Raw genomic sequence first — 23,623 nt, forward strand, 5'->3', positions numbered from 1 at the left:
TTATATGCAAATGTGGTATCAAAAAAAAGTACAGATCATGGCACAAAAAATGAGCCCCCATACCGCCGCTTATACGGAAAAATAAAAAAGTTATAGGTCATCAAAATAAAGGGATTATAAACGTACTAATTTGGTTAAAAAGTTTGTGATTTTTTTTAAGTGCAACAATAATATAAAAGTATGTAATAATGGGTATCATTTTAATCGTATTGACCCTCAGAATAAAGAACACATGTCATTTTTACCATAAATTGTACGGCGTGAAAATGAAACCTTCCAAAATTAGCAAAATTGCGTTTTTCGTTTTAATTTCCCCACAAAAATAGTGTTTTTTGGTTGCGCCATACATTTTATGATATAATGAGTTATGTCATTACAAAGGACAACTGGTCGCGCAAAAAACAAGCCCTCATACTAGTCTGTGGATGAAAATATAAAAGAGTTAGGATTTTTAGAAGGCGAGGAGGAAAAAATGAAAACGTAAAAATTAAATTGTCTGAGTCCTTAAGGCCAAAATGGGCTGAGTCCTTAAGGGGTTAAAACAGTCTTGAAAATTGAAATGTACATTTATGGGAATGTAAAGGGAATGTAAGAGACTACATTTTTTTTCTCCTGGTTTATGCCAGATACTGAAACTTTTTTTCACCCAGCATGTTTGATGGAATAAAAGGGAGAGGAGAGGTTATCTAATGTGTATGTAACATCTATAACTTAAGAATCGGTGGTTGTATTTTTTACTGACTTCTCTTTTTTATACGGTGTTAAAATAAAAAAAATAATTGTAATTATTTTTTAGTGTCAAAAGATATATTTATTGAAATCAAGGAAACTGTACAGAGAAGTATATTTCAGCCATAGTTAAACAGTACAGATATTACTTACAGCAAGTTTTGAACCTAATGTAGTCTCACCTTAGACAACAACCGGCAGTAGTGTCAACCAACTGGGGTGAGGATCAGTGGATCCGGAGGGGGACAGCAGGGAGGTAAGGGTGGGGAGGGAAAGGAGGGTGGGTGGTGAAGAGGAAGGGTAGGGGAAAGAGCAGTAGGAACAAGCAATCCGTGTCATTAAATGTTTCTCACCTATTAATACAGTGCATCACAAAGATAGGTAGTACGTCAAGTCCGGGGCATGGGGAGAAGACAGCCATGGCTCCCAAACCTTATCAACGTTATCTCTGGTATCAGCTCTAATTGCATTAAGCTTTTCAGATAGCAATATTTGATTCACCCTAGTGATTACCATTGAGCTAGATAAAACGTTGGAGCACCATTTAGACGCCGGGCCGCCAATAGAATATATTGAGTTAACTTAAATGAAGCAAAAGACATGACCTGCGGCCTACGTCCTAATAAGCAAAGTAATTATTTTTTTACTGTAATTTATTTTTTCTTACGTTTTTGCACGTTATGGAAGATTTTATCTTGCTTAAGCTGTTTAAGAGCATTTCAAGATAGAGATAGATATTGTTTAAGGCCAAGTAGCCACCAAAATGTATAGTAAATACCAAAATATATAGTAAAATGGAAAACGTGAAAAAATAATCACCAAAAAAATTAAGTAGATTTTTTTTAACGCTTCCCGTAAAATCTCTGAGGATCCATTGGGGGGACACAGAGACCCTGGGTATATCTAGTTGTCACTATGAGGCCCCTCCTGACAGGATATACCCAGCCTACTGACTACAGCTAATCAGTTTAGTCCCAAAGCAGTAGGAGAGGACCGACAGAAGGAAAAACCGTAACTGTCCGGGGGAGGCCAGACAAAATATAACCGAACCAACCCCCGGACAGACAACCAAACCACAGACACCAGAACAAATGGGTGGGTGCCGTGTCCCCCAATGGATCCTCCAAGAAAGATTTTACGTTAAGCATAAAAATTCTACTTTTCTCGGTCAGCTCCATTGGGGGACACCGGGACCGTGAGACATACCAAAGCAGTCCCCGGGGTGGGAGAGACCCAAGCAAATCAGGTGGAAGGCTGGCCCACAGACACCTGCAACACCTAGCAACCCAGGCCGGCATCAGCAGACGAAAATGTGTGCACCTGGTAAAATTTGGTAAAGGTGTGCAAGGACGACTAGGTGGCCGCCTTACAGACCTGTAAGGCTGAAGCCCTGTTGCAGAGAGCCCAGGTGGCTCTGAAGGAATGAGTGGAATGAGCCGAGACCCTAAAGGGCAGAATCTTTCCTTTGCAGCAGTAAGCTTTCGAGATGGCAGAACGAATCCACCACAAAATGGTCGTCTTGGAAGCGAGAAGTTCCTTACGATGACCCTCCGGAAGCACAAAGGAGTCACACTGACAGAAAGAGGAAGTGACCGAAAGGTAGATCCAGACAGCCCGAACCACGTCAAGACAATGAAGCAAGCGTTCCTTGGGATGGGACAGAGAGGGGCAAAAGGAAGGGAGGACGATATCCTCATTTAAGTGACCACCTTAGGTAAAACGTTGGGGATGGGCCAGAAAACAACTTTGTCCTGATGCAGGACCAAATATGGGGAACTGCAGGAGAGAGACACCAGCTCAGAGACCCTCCGGATGGAAGTGACCGCAACGAGGAAAGGACACAAAGACGTCTTTGAGAGGTTCAAATGGAGCACCCTGTAAAGCACCAAAAAACAGATTCAAATCCCACGGAGGAGTGAGGGATCTGTACAATGGAGCCGCATGAGCCACGCTCTGTAGATAGGTGCGGATGTGAGGATCGGACGCCAGAGGGCACTGAAAAAGGATGGAGAGAGCAGACACCTGACCCTTAAGAGAACTGCGGGCCAAACGTTGCTCCAGACTGTAGAAAGGACAGCAGGCGCAGAAGGGAGAAGACGACCGGGTGAGATGGATTGAGACTCACACCATCGGAAGTAAGACCTCCAAGTACAGTGATAAATCTTTGCAGAGGAAGGCTTGCGAGCCTTGATCATGGTGCGGATCACCATGGGGAGAGAACCCTCTGGCCCTCAGAACCGCAGTTTCAACCGCCATGCCGTCAAATGCAGCGACAGCAAACTGGGTTGGCAAAGGGGACACAGTGAGCAGGTAGGGACGAACTAGGAAACACAGTGGTACGTTGGCAACAAGGCAAACGACATCAGTGTACCACGCGCGCGCCTGGGCCAGTTTGGAACCACGAGAATGGTGGAGACGCCTTCTGCCTTGAGCTTCCTCAGGACCCTGGGTAAGCGGTCCCTTGGAAAGGAAAAACTCGATCAGATAGCTGTCGGAAACAATATCTCGGACCCAAGAGTCTTGCACCCGAGCAAGCCAAACGTCCCAGAATAGGGACAACCACCCACCCGAAAAGAATTTCCGGGTGGGGGCGCCCCTTCAGGCGGAGGGAGACTTACGGGTGCCTGACTTGGCTGCAAAGCAGCCTGATTGGTTATCCAACTTCCAGGAAGAATGTGCCTTGAAGGTAGGAGCCTTCCTATCCTGTAAGGACACTGGCCTTGCTGCCTGACCCAAACCAAAGGACTGAAAGGAGGTACACTTCTGGCGGGAATTGGTACGATGGGACTTGATCTGCGGTAATAAGGAACTCTTACCTCCAGTAGCCTCTGAGATCATCTCGTCCAGGCGTTTTCGGAAGAGCTGGGTCCCGGAGAAAGGAAGTTCCGTGAGATTTTTTTTTTTGAAGCAGCGTTGGCATCCCAGGCTTTGAGCCACATGAAGCAACAAATCGCCACTAGGTAACCTGTAGCAAAAGCCGTACAGCGCCCAGACTGCAAGGAAGCAGAGCACAAGTAGTCTTGACAGGCGGGAAACCAGGGGATCCACAGTGGGCGGCGTTGTCCCTTCCGCAATCAAAGTCCCTTAGTCGTGTTTCTCTGGATGCTTCCATGCCGCTTCCAGTAATGTGTCAAATTCTGAATGAGAGCTGATTACTTTAGGAGAGAGACTGGAGCAGTGGAAGGAAACTTCTGGAGCTAGGTCCGAAGTTCTGGGGTCCTCCAAGCGAAAGGTGTTTGATGGCTAACAGCGGGCTGTCCACCATGTCGGACATGCTGGTTCGGTCCTCTGGATCAGAGGCAGAACCCGACGCCTCATCTTCCAGCTCCCCAGGAGAACGGGAGCGGGTGGAAGCAGCCTTAGATGAAGGAGAGGCGGACCTGGCACGTAAAGCTGGAAACCTAGAACGGCGACCAGGAGAGCGGCCCCTCGAACGGGGGCGCTGCCGGGATGTCGGGGAAGAGGAGCGAGACTCAGGAGGAGACCACCTGTCCCGAGCTCAGGGTTCTGGAGAAGAGCCAGAGGACAACACCTTAGGGCACTTGTGAGATCACCCGAAAGGGGTGTTAGGCGAGACTGAGCGAGTCTCCCTGGAGGGTGGGCGCAAGGAAGAACGTTCCAAGGCCGTAACAACGGAACCGGAGACCCGCACCAGATCGGAAATAGACTGAGAAAGGGAGGAGGGGGAGCAGAACCCGCACGTATTGAAGGACATACTGGGTGAAAGGACCAGGAGGGCTGGGGTGTGCAGTTGTGCAGGCAGGGCAGGTGGATTCCGCAGGGCCACAAGGCATTTTGCTTTTGCAGCCCACACAAGAGTAATAAGTGACTAGGGCTGCAGTCACCTGTCTGGGGGGGGGGGGGGGGGGGATGTTCGGGTCTAGGGTCGGACATAGGAGTAAGAAAATGGACCGAGTCAGCAGAAAATAATTGGAGCAATATCACCCAGGTCCTGTGTCCCACGATGGAGAGGTGGGGATAGCTGAGAAGAGCAACCACTCGGTTCAGTCAGGAGAAGCAGGCTGCAGCTGAGAGGAGGAGCAGCTACTCTGTCCGCACAGGAAGGGAAGGAGATAAGGAGGTACTGACCCTCTATAAGGAGGGGGGGAGGTGCTGCAGTAGCCAGCATGGACCTCCAGGAAGCCCATTGGAGGAGAGAAGGGTGGTGCCTGGAAAATGAACCCCCCCCCCCCCCCCCCCCTGAAGTGCGCTATCACCTTACAGGCCAGTGGGGGGGGGGGGGGGGGAGGAGGGAGCCCTGAGACAAAGTGGGTGGAGCTATAATGAGCGAGCGGGCCGCAGCCTACAGTAATCACCCTCCCCCTGAGAGAGACCCGACAGTCTTCAGCCAGCTAGGTAACACTTGCATCATGCCGGGCTGAAACAGCGAGACCCTGGACCCAAGGTACAACCCCAACCCCAGGTGCTGGCAGGTGGTGGGAAGGGGTTAACAGTGCATACTGTATTCCTGTGCCCCTTCATCACATATGGGGGAACAGTGCGTGCCATGCTCCTGAACCCCCACCTGAAAGAGAGAAAAAAGAAAAAAAACTAAATATATGTCCCTGACTAGAAAATAAAAAAGCAAAAGACCAGGTCTGGAGAGCTCTAAAGACACTAAGATAAAACTGATTAGCTCAGAGTCCGTAGGCGGGGTATATCCTGCCATGTGGGGCCGACTTTCTTTCTTTGCCTAGTGTCAGCAAGATATACTCAGGGTCTCTGTGTCCCCCCCAATGGAGCCGACCAAGAAAATATGTTAAACATGAAAAGCTTGACGCATTCCCTACAAGCAATACCGGACACAAAGCCTTTGCTGTAACCAGTTTCTTTCACTATCTCTTGCTTTATGTAAAGCTCACGTCACCTTTAGACCACTTACCTCTATGTGTTGGAACATGTATGGGTGGTTGCAGATTTTTCTAAGCTGCATAATGGTATTCATGAGGGTCTTGGTACCACCTTTACCCTGTGAGAAGAAGAGTTACATTCCATGAGACTGACATGGCAGTGCACCGATATGATCATTACACTGTGGCAGAACAGTTACCTTTTTGTCCTTCTCTGATCCGTCTGTGAGGAGAATGCCCTTGGCCTGCATGTGCCTGTACAAGACCCTTTGTAATGCAGACATGTCACATTTGATCACATATTCCACCTAAAGATTGAAGGCAACAGTCATTCATGTATAATTTTCACACAATACCCCCGTATAGGAAACTGAACAAGTAATGGCCATTCAGTGAGGCTCCTATATGTATATACTCCCAATGACTGGATTAGCTTTTGCTGTGTAGAGACAGCCTGGTTTTGAAACACTTGAGGAGGCACCAAGCGCAGGGGCTTTGATATTTCTAACATGTTTCAGTATAGTGGTGGCAGTCCCAAGGACTGAGGACTACTTACCTTCTCTGGCAGCTGAGCCTCCACCTCCTTCTTTAGTCTGCGCAGTAAGAAGGGACGCAGCACCTTGTGCAGACGGCGGATGATCAGGATGGTTTCTTCTTCATTTAGATCCACCTGGAAAACAAGACCTGAAGTCAGATAAACCATATCTACCCAATACATCCCTTAGATCAGTGTTACGTAACCAGTGTGCTTCCAGCTGTTGCAAAACTACCACTCCCAGCATGCCTGGACAGCCATAGGCCATACATTATGGAGCAAAACTCCTCAAGCTTCTTGGGGTTTTTTTTTTTTTTTTTTTTTTTTTAAGCTATTAAGCAGCATAAGGAACTAAAAAGCCCTTGATAAAATGTTGCCTTTTAGGAAAATTGGGAAATTACCCTTTTAACCCCTTAAGGACTCCGCGATTTTCAGTTTTTGCATTTTTCGTTTTTTCCTCCTTACCTTTTAAAAGTCATAACCCTTCCAAATTTTCCACCTAAAAATTCATATTATGGCTTATTTTTTGCACCACCAATTCTACTTTGCAGTGACATTAGTCACTTTACCCAAAAATCCAAATCGATGAGGTCCTGTATTAGCAGTGGGTCCCAGCCGTTGATGGCCGCCGGGATGACCAGATATGACCGGGGGGGGGGGGGGGGGGTCACCACGTGACCCCGCGTTATATCGTGGGAGCCGGCGCAGGACGTAAATATACATCCTGCGTTGCTAAGGGGTTAAAGACCACATAAGGGGGGAAATGACTGCAGAGATCTATCTATCTATATATACACACACACACACAAACCTATGGGATGCTTTAGCGCAAGAAAAGATCACTCCCCTCACATCCCATATTCAAAGCATTGGCCCAATCCCCTGGAGACTGTTCAGAACTAGATGAGCGAATTCTTGGAAGACAAGTAGCTGCAAATTCAGGTCACGCAGTGACTCAGGTCTCAGAGCAGTTTGCAGTGAATCCTGCCAAGATGACATCAGTGTCAAGTTCTGCACAGCTGTTTCTATAGCAGCCAGGACTGAGCACCAAGGATCAAAGGCGGCTTCTGCTTTTTAGGAACAGAAGATTACAGAGCACACACCTCGTCTGTAAATACGGTTACTTTACGGACCCAGTTAACCATATCAGTCAGCAACCTGGAGAAAACAGGATGCAGACATATGCTGTTATAGGGCGCATCGGACCCCATTCACTTCTATGGCCAAACAGTCACTAAGTGCCTCCTTTCTGGACATACGAGCTATTTTATAAGCACAACAGCCTGCCTAAAATAGCAGATCCGTCCTTATAGGTCACTAGGGGGGACTTCGTTCTGCAATCAAAGCGAATGGGGTCTGCTGCTCCAGTTAACCGTATATGTCAGCATCCCGTTTTCAGGAGAAGGGGTTGCTTCAATACACGTAATTTAACTTTTTGACCCCTAGAATACTATAAGCCGAAATACTTTGAGTGCTGTTTGGTCTGTCCCTTCCAGAGTCTAATCGATGAGTGGAACAAAGCATTGCAGGACATGGCTCCTACAGACCCCTCCACTCCTAACAAATAGAGTAGATACAAGTCTCATGTTGTCATACAAATGCTCATAATTCAGCTTGTGACCCTATAAGGGATACCAGACAGCCAGAAGGGTAAGTATAGGGGAAGCAGGGGTATTAGCTGCACTGGGGCCTTGATGCTTAAGGGGACCCAAAGGCACCATTGCCCTATAAGAAAACTCAGCATTTTAAATGGCTCTCAGACACAAGGCCCCGTTGCAGATTTAGCATTGGGGCCCTGAAGCTACAAGTTACGCCTGTGAAGATCCCTAATTAAAATAGAAAGAGAAAGACAGAGGCTATAAGAGTACATTAGGAAAGTTCTCTTTAGCTGCTGGGTAGCCCAATGGCATCTTCCTCCACAAAAGGGTTTACTAGTCAGTCAGTCAAACAGGAAGGTAAGTGGATTCCCCCTCCCCCCCCATACCTTCTCTCCAGTCATGGCAAAAGGAGCATTGAACCACTGCTCAAAGGTGCTGCAGCTTTTGAAGATGGTCGGGAGCAGGAAGTTCAGAAGAGCCCACAACTCCGGCAGCTTGTTCTGCAGAGGCGTCCCGGTGAGCAGTAAGCGACGCGGGGCCACATAATGGGTGTTAAGGACCTGTGTCAGCTTACAGTGATGGTTCTTCATGCGGTGACCTTCATCTACAATCATGTACTTCCAACGGATCTAAGAAAGACCATAAAGTGTTAGGACGCAAATCTTGCGATACAGATGACCAGGTAAAGCCAAAATTGATGACAGCGCTTACCTTGGCCAGGATGTGCTTGTCCTTAATAATGTATTCATATGTAGTGAGGAGAACGTTAAACTTTCCGCTACGGAGAATAGGAACAAAAGCGCGACGAGCAGCAGGAGACCCCTACAGGCAGAGACAAGGGTTACACACAATGTACCAACAGGCAGTGCCCACCAAGCACAATTGTGAAAATATAGCCTGCGTTACCTTGTAGGACACCTTCACCACAGATGGCCCCCACTTGTCAAACTCATAAACCCAGTTAGACAGTGTCCTGAAAGAGAGGAGAAAAAATGTCATATAGAGGAGAATGCGACGAGTGGAAATTAAACTGGTATTCTGGTTATGTAAAACCAGGATAGGGGACAAGTGTCTGATCGCAGACGTCCGACCACTGAACAGGGCCGGTCTCTTGCCTCAGAGTGCTTTGGCCGCCATCTTCCAAGACAAACTGGTCTTAGGAGTAAATGTCTGCTCCACCAATCGCCAACTGCAGCAATGACACGCTTCAGCCTGTCATTATCTGCGTGGCCAACACTCCCAAGATCAGTTCATTTGGAAGGTGGAAAACTTAGAGGTAAGAGGCAGGCCGCATTTTGGATATTTCCGGGACCAAGCACTTAGACACTTATTTCCCTGTGCTGTAAAGAGGAAATTGGTTTTACATTTAAAAGTGGTAATCTGAGCTTCAACATTGCTTTTACAACCTAGATCAGTGGTCTACAAACTGTGGACCTCCAGATGTTGCAAAACCACAGCCATTGACTGTCCAGGCGTGCCGAAAGTTCTAGTTTTGCAAGATCTGAGGGGCCACAGTTTGCAGACCATGACCTTCATGATAAATCAAAGCCCCCACAAGACATGAAGCTGGGGGATTGGAAAAATCGCTATCCATCAAACTACCTCTCTGATAAAAACTACCGGAGGTGTATGACAGTGTGAACTTTAGAATATTGTGGGAAACAAAAGAAAAGTCAAGTAGATGAAGTCACTCACGATAAAGGAACTATGATGAGGAAGGGGCCATTGATGCGCTTGTGTTCCATGAGGTATGTGATCAGAGCGATGGTCTGAATAGTCTTCCCCAGACCCATTTCATCAGCGAGGATACCATTCAGGTTATTGTTGTACAAAGAGACCAGCCACTCCAGACCCTTGATCTGAGGAAAAGACGCGGTGTGACATTCGTTATGTCACTGAATTGCTGTGTTGTCCTCATCCGCACACTACGTCACCCTTCACACCAATCTGCTTACCTGGTACTGTTTGAGGATTCCATTGACCAGCAGAGTGGACTGCTTATCTACCCTCTCAGTCACAGCATGAGCTACAGCGTAGTATGACTGCAGGCCGGCCTCAACCTGCTGACTGTACTCGTCATCCACGTCCTGCTTGGCACTCCTGAGGGAAGAGAAGAGTCACCAAAGAATGCAAAGAAAACCCAAAACTATACAACTTCTAGAAAGTGAATGCTTTCCGCCTATAGGGAATGAGATCGCTTTCCTACTATTGTGATGGAATTAGGAAAAAAAAGACTGGTGCTTAAGTGATGATCACACAGGGAGAGGGGGTCAGCCCAAACAATGAGCTCTCACTCAAGCCTATAAGAAAAATCCCCCTTGCTAACCAAATAGCAGCCAGGAGTTATGTAATCCCTAAATGTCAAGCAGAACCTTACATCCTCCAATGCATACAAACTAGACCAAGTGTGGGTAACTTCGTGTTAGGGATCGACTGATATCGATTTTTTAGGGCCGATACCGATAATCGGTGGTGGTTAGGGCCGATAGCCGATAACATATACCGATATTCCGGTATAAGTTATCGGCTATTTATCCCCTTGCGACACCGCTGCAGATCATTGATTTAAAGCGGGCGCTTTAAATCAATGCACTGCAGTGGCTTTTGCGGTGCCATAGGCCGCCGCCGCCGCTACCACCCGCTTCTCTCCCCCTACCTGTCAGGGTGGTCCGGGCCATCCTTCTTTCCTGTAGTGTCCGGCGGCATTCCGGGTGGAGGGTGAACCAGTCCGGGCTGTCCTTCTCCGGGGCTCATCTTCTCCACTCCGGGCAGACTCAGTCCTAGTAACGCAGCATAGACGCCGCTGCACAGCGACACACATGACATCACGGCATCTATGCAGCATACTAGGCTGAAGCCTGCCCGGATTGGAGAAGATGACCCCGGGAGGACAGCCCGGACCGGTTCACCCTCCACCCGGAATGCCGCCGGACACTACAGGAAGGATGGATGGCCCGGACCACCCCCATTATGGGTAAGTTTCATTTTTTTATTGACTCGTAGGGTGGGGGAGGGGCCCGACCGGTATAAGCGGTATGGGCAAAAATACATACTGTAATACCGCCCAGCACTACGGTGGGGGGTGTGACACGGTGCGGTGGGTCGGTCGCGGTGCGGTGGGGGCATTATCGGCAAGGTAATTGCCGATACCGATAATGCCCAAAATCGTTATTATTGCCCGATAATGTCGGCCATACCAATAATCGGTCGATCCCTACTTCGTGTTTCATAATAATTGACCGTTAAGCTATGTTCACATGGCAGAAATTTTTGCACAGAATTCTGTATGAAAATTCTGCAGAAATGTATTGCCCATTCACTTCAATGGAATTCCTGCAGTATTGGCCCTAGATTCGGGCAGAATTTTTATGTGGAATTCAGTGTAGAATATCTGGCCTGTGAACATAGCCTTACTGTGTTCTCCACCCTTTGGCAGAGATTTAGCACCCAACAGGCCCTGACTCCTGAAGGCTGGAAGTTGTAGTTTTACAAGCTGAAACCTTATAAAAACTTTAAATTATATTTTCAACCTTTAAAATGACATTGCATCATGGTTGGTTCAAAAATGACAGGTCTCTAGCACCTACGCATCCTTCGCTATGGTTAAAGAAGTAGTGCAGTGAAAGATAACAGATGGAGCGCACTTGTGCCGTAACTTCGGTGGAAACAACTATAGATATGATGTTAGAGGTTATGCTAACCTGAGGATGTTGTACGAAGAGAACAACATCTAGTAGCGCATACACCCGGTATCCGGGATAGAAAGTCAGGAGCCGCCCGAGGATGGTCCCGTGTCTGAGAGGATCTCTGACCGGTACTAGGAAGCTGGAGGTGTCCCGGAGGAGCAGACAAAGGATTCGTCGTTGTGGCGCTCACACGGCAGGCTTCTTGAAGTGGAAGCAGGAGGAGAATGTGTCTCCACGGTAAATAACCAAAGCGGACAGGTAAGTAAATAAAACAAAGTGCGCTTTATTACATTAAAAGTGAACGGACTACGCATTGCGAGGGGCTAGAATCCCTCTTCCTCAGGTTCAAGGTCATTGGACCTGACGAGGGGGTCTAGCCCCTCGCAACGCGTAGTCCGTTCACTTTTAATGTAATAAAGCGCACTTTGTTTTATTTACTTACCTGTCCGCTTTGGTTATTAACCATGGAGACACATTCTCCTCCTGCTTCCACTTCAAGAAGTCTGCCGTGTGAGCGCCACAACAACGAATCCTTTGTCTGCTCCTCCGGGACACCTCCAGCTGCTCCGTACGGGGGTCAGCGCGTCCCCTTCCAGCAGACTGCCGGGGCCCTGTTTTAAGAGATCCTGGGAACCCCCCCAGTGATCTATAACTTATCCCCTTTTCCTTTGGATAGGGGATACGTTCTCTTCCATTACAGAACTAATTTAAGGATACTTAGGTGTCAGAAACACTGTTTTGTACCAGTTATTATGCAATTTGCCATTTAAAAGGCTGAAAACAAAATCTGAAGGTTTTTAAAACCGCGCCTGCAAGATTCATCGTTCTCTCTACTTTAACACGTAGTGTGGACTTTATTCAAAAAAGGGTGAACTGGACATTACTTTTAAAGTTGAGTGAACTTACAGTAAATTGAGAACATCGCAGCTCGGCTGTTGATTACTTTAGTCTGCGAAAATTAGTTCAGCTTTCCAAGGGCTCTGGTTGCCTGGAAAAGTCCGGGATGACAGTCTTAGGTTTACTAGGTCTGTATAAACCTTTTCCAGGCAACTGAAGCTCTTGGAAAGCTGAACTAATTTATGTAGACTAAAGTAATCAACAGCCGAGCTTGCAAGGTTCTCTACGAGCCAATTTACTGTAAGTTCGCTCATCTCTAATGACATTCTTTGAATGTTTTAGAATCTGCAGGCAGCCAGGACATGCGGGGAGTTGTAGTTCTGCAACAGCAGGAGTGCCACAGGATGGGGGAACACTGGCCTATTATGTTTGAATTCAAACATTTGGCCAGCAGGTGGCAGCGTCATACAGTAATAATCGGTTCTGCTCATATTCAACAAAAGAATATAATGATGCAGCCTAAGAAGAGTGTTCAATTTGCAGGAAAGAGGGTATTGTAGATGGGGTGGAAAAACACTGCACTGCGTATGAGGGGCACGTGGCTAAACTATATCCGGGAGTGTGGATTCATTTGGTGGACACGCTGTATGAGGCGCATTGGACTTCATTTTTGAGCTTGTGGTTATGGCGGTATAAAGGAAGCCATACACGTCTAAGGCAGAGCTGGAATTTCAGTTGCACCCTATAGTTGACAACATGTAGGAAGAGGGGCAGCAAAACCAGAGGTGCAGCAAAACCAGCTCAAAAGGTGGAGGAAAAATGTATATAATTTGAGCTGCTTCTATACTATTCACCATAATGGAGAGTAATGGTACATGCAAGACCGCCAACTAACTGTGAGCAACCTTTAAAGCAGTGTTTCTCAACCAGAGTGCCTCCAGCTGTTGCAAAACTACAACTCCCAGCATGCCCGAACAGCCTTTGGCTGTCCGGGCATGCTGGGAGTTGTACTTTTCCTACCAGGGTGCCTCCAGCTGTTGCAAAACACTGCTTTAGAGGGTCATCTCTTAGGCCTCCATACTGAGGGTAGAGGTGAGCATCACCAGACTTGAGCCAAGCACCCGAACTATTAAAGGGGTATTCCGGGCCAAAACATTTTATTCCCTATCCAAAAGGATAAGGGATAAGATGTCTGATCACGGGGGGGGCCTGATTCTGGGACCCCCCGCGATCTCTCTGCAGCACCCGCATTCTATGCGGGGCTGAGTCTCCAGTTTGAAACCTCAGGGTTTCCGGGACTGGGGACGTAACATCACGTCCCCTCCATTCATGTCTATGGGAGGTTGCGTGACGGTTTCCGAAACTAGAGACACAGCCCCGCATAGAATGCAGGTGCTGCAGGGAGATTGGAGGGTCCCAGCAGTGGGCCCCTCCCCGCGATCAGACATCTTATCCCCTATCCTTTGCATAGGGGATAAGATGTTTTTGGCCGGATTACCCCTTTAATCCACACCCCAGCGTTACACCACAAGTAGCAAAACTCACTCGATAATCTCTCGAGCGTAGATTTCCGAAACATCGTCACTATCCGGGTTGGGAATCTTCTTCTCCTCCACTGAAGGTACAGAGGCAACAGGGGGCGCTGTCTGCTCCTCCTCTTCCTGGAATTAGACAGCAAGTTAATACCAAAGCTATAAACATAAGAGATGGAGAATGAACTCCAAATAATATAATTTAGAGGTATATTTTACAGATGCACACTCACTCTAAGCAGATCTCTCACCTCCTCCTCCTCATCGGATCCACTCTCCTCGCTGTCAGATCTCGGAGCAACTTCATATCTATTTAGCATAGGAATTAGTCATTTTAGGAGAACTTGTATCAGATCACTACAAGACCCGAGACCTATGGTTCAGGCTGCATTCATACACAGCTGTATTTTCATTCTATTTCTGGTCAAAAACAACCAAGTGGATCCTTGGGAGAAACTTACCAAAAAAAATAAATAAAATCATGGTCACACAGTGACTACCCACAGACAACCACTAGAGGCAGCGCACTGTACACAGATTTATACAGCTTCTATTAAAAAGGGGTACTCTGGTGGAAATTATTATTATTATTTTTTTTTAAATCAACCGGTGCCAGAAAGTTAAACAGATTTGTAAATTACTTCTATTTAAAATATTCCTTCCAGTACCTAGCTGCTGTATGCTCCAGAGGAAGTTCTTTTCTTTTTGAATTTCTTTTCTGTCTGACCCCAGTGCTCTCTGCTGACATCTCTGTCTATGTCTGGAACTGTCCAGAGCAGGAAAAAATCCCCATAGCAAATCTCTATTGTTCTGGACAGTTCCTAAAATGGATAGAGGTGTCAGCAGAGAGCACTGTGGTCAGACAGAAAATGATCTCCTCTGTAGTATTCAGCAGCTAATAAGTACTGGAAGAAGATTTTTTTAATAGACGTAATTTACAAATCAATTTATTAACTTTTTTGGCACCAGTTGATTTAGAAAATAAATAAATAAAAGTTTTCCACCCTTTAACCCCTTAACAACCACAGACCCTGCGTCATATTGGGTCGGTCCCGGCATGTAACTGAAGCTGGGAATCGGGGCTAATAGCACCCGGCAGCGATCGGTTTGCCCCGGGTCCATTCTGTCCATTTTAAGAACTGTCCAGAGTAGTAGAAAATCCCCAAAGCAAACATATGCTAACATATTCCAGTTCCTAAAAAGGAAAGAGATGTCAGCAGAGAGCACCGTGTTCCAAAAAGAAAATTTCCTCTGTAGTGTTCAGCAGCTAATAAGTACTAGAAGGATTAAGATTTTTTTTTTATGGAAGTCATTTACAAATCTGTTTAACTTTCTGGCACCAGTTGATTTAAAAAAAATAAAATAAAATAAAAAAGGCTTTCCACCGGAGTACCCCTTTAATCTTCCCTTTACTTTCTAAGGCAGTGTTTCCCAACCAGGGTGCCTCCAGCTGTTGCAAAACTACACCTCCCAGCATTCCCGGACAGTCGAAGGCTGTCCGGGAATGCTGGGAGTTGTAGTTTTGCAACAGCTGGAGGCACAATGGTTGGGAAACTTCATTCTAAAAGGTAAAATGACATCACATCCTTCGTACATACCCCGGATTCATCTCCAGCCAGGCTTCTAGCTGTCCTGCCTTTGGAGCATCTGCACCAGTCAAGATCTTCCCGCTTTCTACATGCATAACTTTGACAGGAAGGTCGCTCATCTGGCTGGTCTCATCCAAAGGCTGTGGGGGGGTAATGATAGTAATCAGACAATAGGCCGGAGAAATAGTATTGTACATCAGGTCTGACATAACCATTATCCATACCTCTCCGTCAGGGCCAAGTACAGGCTGTTGTCCTTCTGCATTCTCTGGTGTCTGTAAGAGAACATTACTTTGTGTTACACATCCATAGTGACACATCTGATGCTTGGCACTTCCGTCTGGTGGTGTTACCTTTTTCTTTTTCCTCCTCTTCTTCTCCTTTAGTACCTGGGCAGCTTTGTGCTGCCTCACCAGCTCCGTCAGGTTGGCCACGTACTCGTCGGTCTGCTGCAGGAGGTAGGCCAAGCGCTTGTCCTTCTTTTGGTCAATCAGCTTCCTGTAGCCCTCCTCATCTTCTGCCTGGAAGGAGAAGGGACATGTAAGCAGAAGACACAAAAACACTCAAGTGCTTGTTACAGGAGGTTACTCCAAAATTATAACGTACTGCGCATTTCAGAGGGGGTGTTGTACTTTGCAGAGTAAGTGCTCTGATGCGCCATTTAGGGGACCCTGGTTCTCATGAACTGTGGTGGCGACTTATTACCTATTCCATGGAACTTGGAATAACCCCCTATAGCAGTGGTCTTCAACCTGCGGACCTCCAGATGTTGCAAAACTACAACTCCTAGCATGCCCGGACAGCCGTTGGCTGTCCGGGCATGCTGGGAGTTGTAGTTTTGCAACATCTGGGAGGTCCGCAGGTTGAAGACCACTGCCCTATAGTTTTAGTCCGTTGTGTCTCTAAGGCCCCATTCACACTACGTAAATTCTGTGCTTGCAACTGTCTCCTCCAGATTCAGCGTTTTAATGTCTACAGCGCAGTCCCGGCAAAATCCATGATAGAACTTCCCAACATGTGAACTGTGCAACAGAATCCCATTAAAAACAATAGGAGGCTGCTGCAAGGTACATTTGCATAGTGTGAATGGGGCCTAACCCAGCCATACAGTATTGTGTGCCTTAACAGGGGTACTCAACTGGCCAGCATTCGGAATCCCATAGGATCCCATCCCTGACATCACGAGGGGGCGTGACCGACCCCGCAGCGTGCGCGCACACAGCATTCGGAACCAAATGTCCCGATCGCTGGCCAGTGGAGTACCTCTTTAAGGAGTAACTCCCACCATGTATATCATTTTTTTTCTGTCCCTACCTATTGCTAATCTATCCCTGATCCCCTCCCTTCCTTTAAAAAATGTTTTCCTACCTTTTAAAAAGCTACTCTTGCTGAGCAGGAAGCAGACTTTCCCAGCAGGCACTACGTCCCTGATGCCTGCTGGGTGCCGACTTCCGCCCTCACCTCATCTATTCTGTGCTCTTGTCGGGAGCGCGCATTGATGAGTGGCCAATAGCACGGCAGGCTGCTCAGGCTGTTTAGCAGTTCCTGTGCTACCCAGGGAGGAGGATAATAGGAGCATCACCTACATAGAAATCATCCCCAGTCCAAAATGTATTTCCCAGCCCCTGCAGTGTATAAATCCCCAACCCGTGCACTTTGTCATCCCCCCGTTCAGAAAACACAGGCAGAGCTCAGGGAGGAGATGAGTGAGAGACATCTCTCCCCTGCTGTGTTCTTTCTCCTATGAAGACCTGCGTCCTCAGAGAACAGGGCGAGGGGAGATGAGGGGTGTGTGTACCTGAGATGAGGGGGCGTGTACCTGAGATGAGGGGGAGTGTACCTGAGATGAGGGGGAGTGTACCTCCTCTCTCTCCCTGCTCTGCCCTCGCTCTGCTCTCCCACCCAGCTCTAGCTTTGGAAATCTTCGGAGAGCTGAGGGGAGGAGCAGACAAGTCTGCACGGGGTGCAAATTTCCACCTCACACCATACAAGATATCCCTGCCGGGGGCGCACGAGTTGATCGCACCGGGTCTCACTCTATAGAGCAAGTGGTCTCTAACTACGGCCCGCCAGATGTTGCAAAACTTCAACTCCCAGCATACCCGGACAGCCAATGGCTGTCCGGGCATGCTGGGAATTTAAGTTTTGCAACATCTGGAGGGCCACATTTTGAGACCTGACAGCCGGGGAGTGAGACATTTTTTTCCCCTCAAGACTGAGCGGGTCTCAGGAGTAAGACCCAGTGTAATCACAACTTTTGCCGTGTCAAAAGTTGTTTGAAATGGCAACACTGCCACCCCGTGGCTTAAGAAAAGGCGGCTGCATCAGCACCTACCATGAGACGACGCATTCTCTCCTTCTCAATCCTCTCGTTCTCTTTCTTCTGTTCTCGCTCCGTGTTGGCATGGTACGTGGCCACAGCCTTGGTCAGTTTCTGGACCTTCCCTGTGACAGAGCGGTGGAACTCCTTGAAGTCCTTCGCATGCTGGAGGATGCTATTCAGATATTCCTGAAGATAGATAAATCCAATTTAGTCACATGTGATGAGAAACCTAATCTGGAAGATGTCTGATTAACCCCTCTTTACCTGGTGCTTTTGCCGCCTCTTGCGTTCCTGCTCAATCTTCTGCTGTTTCTCCAGCTTCTCTGTGATCCTGGCCTCACGTAGAGACTGCCGCTTGCTTCGCTTGTAAGCCTTGGCATTCAAAGCAGTTTCCAGGGCAGTGTCTCTCCTCATACAGACCACAACCTCTTGTCGGAGCTGGACAAAAAAAAAAAAGCAAATTATGAAGGATTTGGATGTAACTTGTTAAGACCTGTGAAGTACCAGAGGCCTAAACATAAGCACCTACCTGTCTTTGGAAGTTTAGGAGTCTCAGAGCTTTTAGTTCTATTGTTGCTTTGGTCCTAAGGTCACCAGCTAAAGACCCTGGGAGATTCTCCAATTCCTGGATCCTATGTGCAATGCGAGCCTGAAGTCTAATAAGGAAGAAAACATTACCGGTCAGATGACTGCATGTCCTATCTAAAGTTCCTCTTTAACCTGTTGGGGACCGAGGGCGTACCTGTACGCCCTTCGCTCACTCCCTTTCCATAACGTGGGGCCACGCATCATAGCGGGTGGGGCCCGGCCTCTAACAACGGCCGGGACCCGTGGCTAATGCTGCGTGCTATTAACCCTTTAGACGCGGCATTTAAAGTTGAACGACACTTCTAAAGTAAAATGTTGCTGGTTAGCTCAGGGGGCTGTTCGGGATCGCCATGGCGAAAGCGCGGCATCCCGAACAGCTGTAGGACACAAGGAGGGTCCCCTTACCTGCCTCCTGTTGTCCAATCACCAGATGACTGCTCAGTGCCTGAGATCCAGGCATGAGCAGTCAAGCGGCAGAATCATTGAACAATGTTTTCCTATGAGAAACCATTGATCAATGTAAAAGATCAGTGTGTGCAGTGTTATAGGTCCCTATGGGAGCTATAACACTGCAAAAAAAAAAAAAAAAAAAAAAAAAAAATTTATATATATATATATATATATATATATATATATATATATATATATATATATATATATATATATATATAATAAACGTTAATCATTTAACCTCTTCCCTAATAAAAGTTTGAATCACCCCCCTTTTCCCCCATTTAAAAAAAAAAAAAAAAAATAATAAAAACAGTGTAAATACAAATAAACATGTGATATCGCCGCGTGCAGAAATGTCCGAATTATAAAAATATCATTAATTAAACCGCACGGTCAATGGTATACGCGCAAAAAAAATTCCAAAGTCCAAAATAGCATTTTTTGGCCACTTTTTATAGAATGAAAAAAATTTAAAAAAGCTATCAGAAAGTACCAAAAATTGTACCTCTAAAAACTTCAGATCACGGCGCAAAAAAAATGAGCCCTCATACCGCCCCGTACGCAGAAAATTAAAAAAGTTACAGGGGTCAGAAGATGACAATTTTAAACGTATAAATTTTCCTGCATGTAGTTATGATTTTTTCCAGAAGTGCGACAAAATCAAACCGATATAAGTAGGGTATCATTTTAATCGTATGGACCTACAGAATAATGATAAAGGGGAGGATTTATCAAAACCTGTCCAGAGGAAAAGTTGCCCAGTTGCCCATAGCAATTAATCAGATCGGGTCTTCCATGTTTAACAAGGCCTCTGCAAAATGAAAGAAGCAATCTGATTGGTTGCTATGGGCAACTGGGCCACTTTTCCTTTGCACAGGTTTTGATAAATCTCCCCCAAAGTGTCATTTTTACCAAAAATATACTGCGTAGAAACGGAAGCCCCATGAAGTTTCAAAATGGCGTTTTTTCCTAAATTTTCTGGCAAAATTATTTTTTCCATTTCACCGCAGTTTTTTGGCTAAAATGACTGATTTCATTACAAAGTAGAATTGGTGGCGCAAAAAATAAGCAATCATATGGATTTTTAGGTGCTAAATTGAAAGGGTTATGATTTTTAAAAGGTAAGGAGGAAAAAACGAAAGTACAAAAACGGAAAAACCCTCTGTCCCCAAGGGGTTAACGCGAGGGCCAGGCAAGGAATTGACATACCGATATTCACGTTCTTGTAGCACTTCGACTGGATCCAAGCCTCTAGGTTTTTGGATAGGAGTAATACGATTGGCTTTGGGATGAAACTGAACCATAGGTGGGGGTTGGGCTGGCTGACCCGGGGACTGTGTCTGGGGTGGCATGACGGGAGACGCTGCAGGTGGCACTGCTGGGGGTGCAGGTGAAGGGCGACCAGTTGGCTGTGGAGGAATCAACTTCTGAGGTGCAGTAGCGGGCGCCGCAGCATTGGCCATGGGACCTGAAAGATAGCAATACAGGGATGTCATTTCTATTCACTTTCAGAAGGACATGAGTGAAGTGATCTCTATATACAATACATAGAAACATAGAATGTGTCGCCAGATAAGAACCATTCGGCCCATCTAGTCTGCCCAATAATCTGAATACTGTGAATAGTCCCTGGCGCTATCTTATATGAAGGATAGTCTTATACCTATCCCTATCTTATATGAAGGATAGCCTTATACCTATCCCGATCTTATATGAAGTATAGCCTTATGCCTATCCCTATCTTATATGAAGGATAGTCTTATACCTATCCCTATCTCATATGAAGGATAGCCTTATACCTATCCCTATCTTATATGAAGGATAGCCTTATACCTATCCCTATCTTATATGAAGGATAGCCTTATACCTATCCCCATCTTATATGAAGGATAGCCTTATACCTATCCCCATCTTATATGAAGGATAGCCTTATACCTATCCCCATCTTATATGAAGGATATCCTTATACCTATCCCTATCTTATATGAAGGATAACCTTATGCCTATCCCTATCTTATATGAAGGATAGCCTTATACCTATCCCTATCTTATATGAAGGATAGCCTTATACCTATCCCTATCTTATATGAAGGATAGCCTTAAACCTATCCCTATCTTATATGAAGGATAGCCTTATGCCTATCCCTATCTTATATGAAGGATAGCCTTATACCTATCCCTATCTTATATGAAGGATAGCCTTATACCTATCCCCATCTTATATGAAGGATAGCCTTATACCTATCCCCATCTTATATGAAGGATAGCCTTATACCTATCCCCATCTTATATGAAGGATAGCCTTATACCTATCCCCATCTTATATGAAGGATAACCTTATGCCTATCCCTATCTTATATGAAGGATAGCCTTATACCTATCCCTATCTTATATGAAGGATAGCCTTATACCTATCCCTATCTTATATGAAGGATAGCCTTATGCCTATCCCTATCTTATATGAAGGATAGCCTTATACCTATCCCTATCTTATATGAAGGATAGCCTTATACCTATCCCTATCTTATATGAAGGATAGCCTTATACCTATCCCTATCTTATATGAAGGATAGCCTTATACCTATCCCTATCTTATATGAAGGATAGCCTTATGCCTATCCCTATCTTATATAAAGAATAGCCTTATACCTATCCCTATCTTATATGAAGGATAGCCTTATACCTATCCCTATCTTATATGAAGGATAGCCTTATGCCTATCCCTATCTTATATGAAGGATAGCCTTATGCTTATCACATGCATGCTTAAACTCCTTCACTGTATTTGCAGCGACCACTTCTGCAGGAAGGCTATTCCATGCATCCACTACTCTCTCAGTAAAGTAATACTTCCTGATATTACTGCAGAAACATGTCCTCTTGTGGTAGTTTTTCTTCTTTTACATCTCCTCTCCTCCTTTACCGTGTTGATTCCCTCTATGTATATAAAAGTCTCTATCATATCCCTCTGTCTCATCTTCCTTCTATACATGTTAAGGTCCTTTAACCTTTCCTGGTAAGTTTACGCCGGCATATACGGTATGTGGGGGGGGAGGGGTCCTACAGATACTTTGAGGGTGACCAAACTGCTGATGCGGCACCCCGATTAATTTGAGTTTGACACCCCTGCTCTAGAGTATCTATATCCTTCTGGAGATACGGCCTCCAGTACTGCGCACAATACTCCAAGTGAGGTCTCAGTGTTCTGTACAGCGGAATGAGCACTTCTCTCTTTCTACTGCTTATACCTCTCCCTATACATTCAAGCATTCTGCTAGTGTTTCCTGCTGCTCTATTACACTGTCTTCCTACCTTTAAGTCTTCTGAAATAATAAGACTTTAAAGGGGTACTCTTTTTTTTCTTTTTTTAAATCAACTGGTGCCAGAAAGTTAAACAGATTTGTAAATCACTTCTATTAAAAATATCTTAATCCTTCCAGTACTTTTTAGGGGCTGTATACTAAAGAGAAATCCAAAAAAGAAACTAATTTCCTCTGATGTCACGAGCACAGTGCTTTCTGCTGACCTCTGCTGTCCATTTTAAGAACTGTCCGGAGAAGGAGAAAATCCCCATAGCAAACATATACTGCTCTGGACAGTTCCTAAAATGGACAGCAGAGGTCAGCAGAGAGCACTGTGGTCGTGACATCAGAGGAAATTAGTTTCTTTTTTGGATTTCTCTTTAGTATACAGCCCCTAAAAAGTACAGGAAGGATAAAATTTTTTTAATAAAAGTGATTTACACATCTGTTTAACTTTCTGGCACCAGTTGATATAAATAAATAAATAAATAAAAGTTTTCCACAGGAGTACCCCTTTAAGTCTTCTGAAATAAGACTACTTTAAGGCAGTGGTCTCCAACCTGTGGGCCTCCAGATGGTGCAAAACTACAACTCCCAGCATGCCCGGACAGCCAACGGCTGTCCGGGCATGCTGGGAGTTGTAGTTTTGCAACATCTGGAGGTCCGCAGGTTGGAGACCACTGCTTTAAAAAAGGTATATAACTAAGATGGTAATACGGATTTCACCATCTTCGTGCAGACCACCACCATATAACTATACATTATTGTTTTCAGTGTATTGGTGCACAGCAATATACAGTTACATTGTGGGCTCATGAGAAATGCCTGCACTAGAGATGAGCAAATTTACAGTAAATTCGATTCGTCACGAACTTTTCGGCTCGGCAGTTGATGACTTTTCCTGTATAAATTAGTTCAGCTTTGAGGTGCTCCGGTGGGCTGGAAAAGGTGGATACATTCCTAGGAGACTCTTTCCTAGGACTGTATCCACCTTTTCCAGCCCACCGGAAAGCTGAACTAATTTATGCAGGATAAGTGATCAACTGCCGAGCCGAGAAGTTCGTGACGAATCGAATTTACTGTAAATTCGCTCATCTCTAGCCTGCATCATAAGGATACAGCAGAGTTTACTCATTTAAGCACCCCCCTAAACATGGGGTGCAGATTGATTGCCAGGGCAGCTGGAGGGGCCACATTTATAGTGATGCGTAAGTTACCACTAACAAGTATAATCGAAATATCAGTGTAAACAAAAATGCATCATAATGTTCTATATAATGTTCTATATAATGTTATTAAGGCCTGTCTGAACATTATAGGGAGAATTCCACTTATTCATGTTCTAGCTCTATGATAAGGTTAGGTTACCTTCAGGCCAGGGCTTAAGGGGTGCCCCAGGAGGATGCCCTGGCATTACAGGAGGGGCACCTGAAGGTCCTGGAGGTGGCATGGCTGGTCCAGCCATTCCTACATTAGAAAGGAAATATCCGTCATGTGATGTAGCAGTCATGTGCTTACACTGAACCTACTTAAAGGGGTTATCCAGGCAAAAACTTTTAATAATATAATATATAATATATAAAATATAATATATAATATAT

General features: G+C 45.8%; 1 protein-coding gene across 9 annotated transcripts in view; it reads right to left on the reverse strand.

Moving 5' to 3' along the window:
* The window catches only part of SMARCA4 (SWI/SNF related, matrix associated, actin dependent regulator of chromatin, subfamily a, member 4), a 60,149-nt gene that overhangs the window by 16,055 nt on the left and 20,471 nt on the right, over positions 1 to 23,623 (reverse strand). For 5 of the 9 annotated variants that reach the window (XM_056570483.1, XM_056570484.1, XM_056570488.1 and 2 more), the window contains exons 5-22: positions 23,391 to 23,489; positions 19,930 to 20,188; positions 18,209 to 18,335; positions 17,944 to 18,117; positions 17,692 to 17,865; positions 15,710 to 15,877; positions 15,581 to 15,631; positions 15,366 to 15,496; positions 14,001 to 14,076; positions 13,781 to 13,896; positions 9,668 to 9,812; positions 9,408 to 9,571; positions 8,619 to 8,685; positions 8,424 to 8,534; positions 8,099 to 8,341; positions 6,136 to 6,249; positions 5,780 to 5,887; positions 5,612 to 5,698 (exon numbers count right to left, since the gene is read on the reverse strand). In XM_056570483.1, the coding sequence (XP_056426458.1) occupies positions 5,612 to 5,698; positions 5,780 to 5,887; positions 6,136 to 6,249; positions 8,099 to 8,341; positions 8,424 to 8,534; positions 8,619 to 8,685; positions 9,408 to 9,571; positions 9,668 to 9,812; positions 13,781 to 13,896; positions 14,001 to 14,076; positions 15,366 to 15,496; positions 15,581 to 15,631; positions 15,710 to 15,877; positions 17,692 to 17,865; positions 17,944 to 18,117; positions 18,209 to 18,335; positions 19,930 to 20,188; positions 23,391 to 23,489 (2,414 nt within the window). The remainder of the gene's footprint in view (positions 1 to 5,611; positions 5,699 to 5,779; positions 5,888 to 6,135; positions 6,250 to 8,098; positions 8,342 to 8,423; positions 8,535 to 8,618; positions 8,686 to 9,407; positions 9,572 to 9,667; positions 9,813 to 13,780; positions 13,897 to 14,000; positions 14,077 to 15,365; positions 15,497 to 15,580; positions 15,632 to 15,709; positions 15,878 to 17,691; positions 17,866 to 17,943; positions 18,118 to 18,208; positions 18,336 to 19,929; positions 20,189 to 23,390; positions 23,490 to 23,623) is intronic. The other 4 variants (XM_056570485.1, XM_056570489.1, XM_056570491.1 and 1 more) reach the window with 2 other exon arrangements.

Source organism: Hyla sarda, chromosome 4 (genome assembly GCF_029499605.1).
Source record: "Hyla sarda isolate aHylSar1 chromosome 4, aHylSar1.hap1, whole genome shotgun sequence".
In the NCBI taxonomy this organism is placed as follows: domain Eukaryota; kingdom Metazoa; phylum Chordata; class Amphibia; order Anura; family Hylidae; genus Hyla; species Hyla sarda.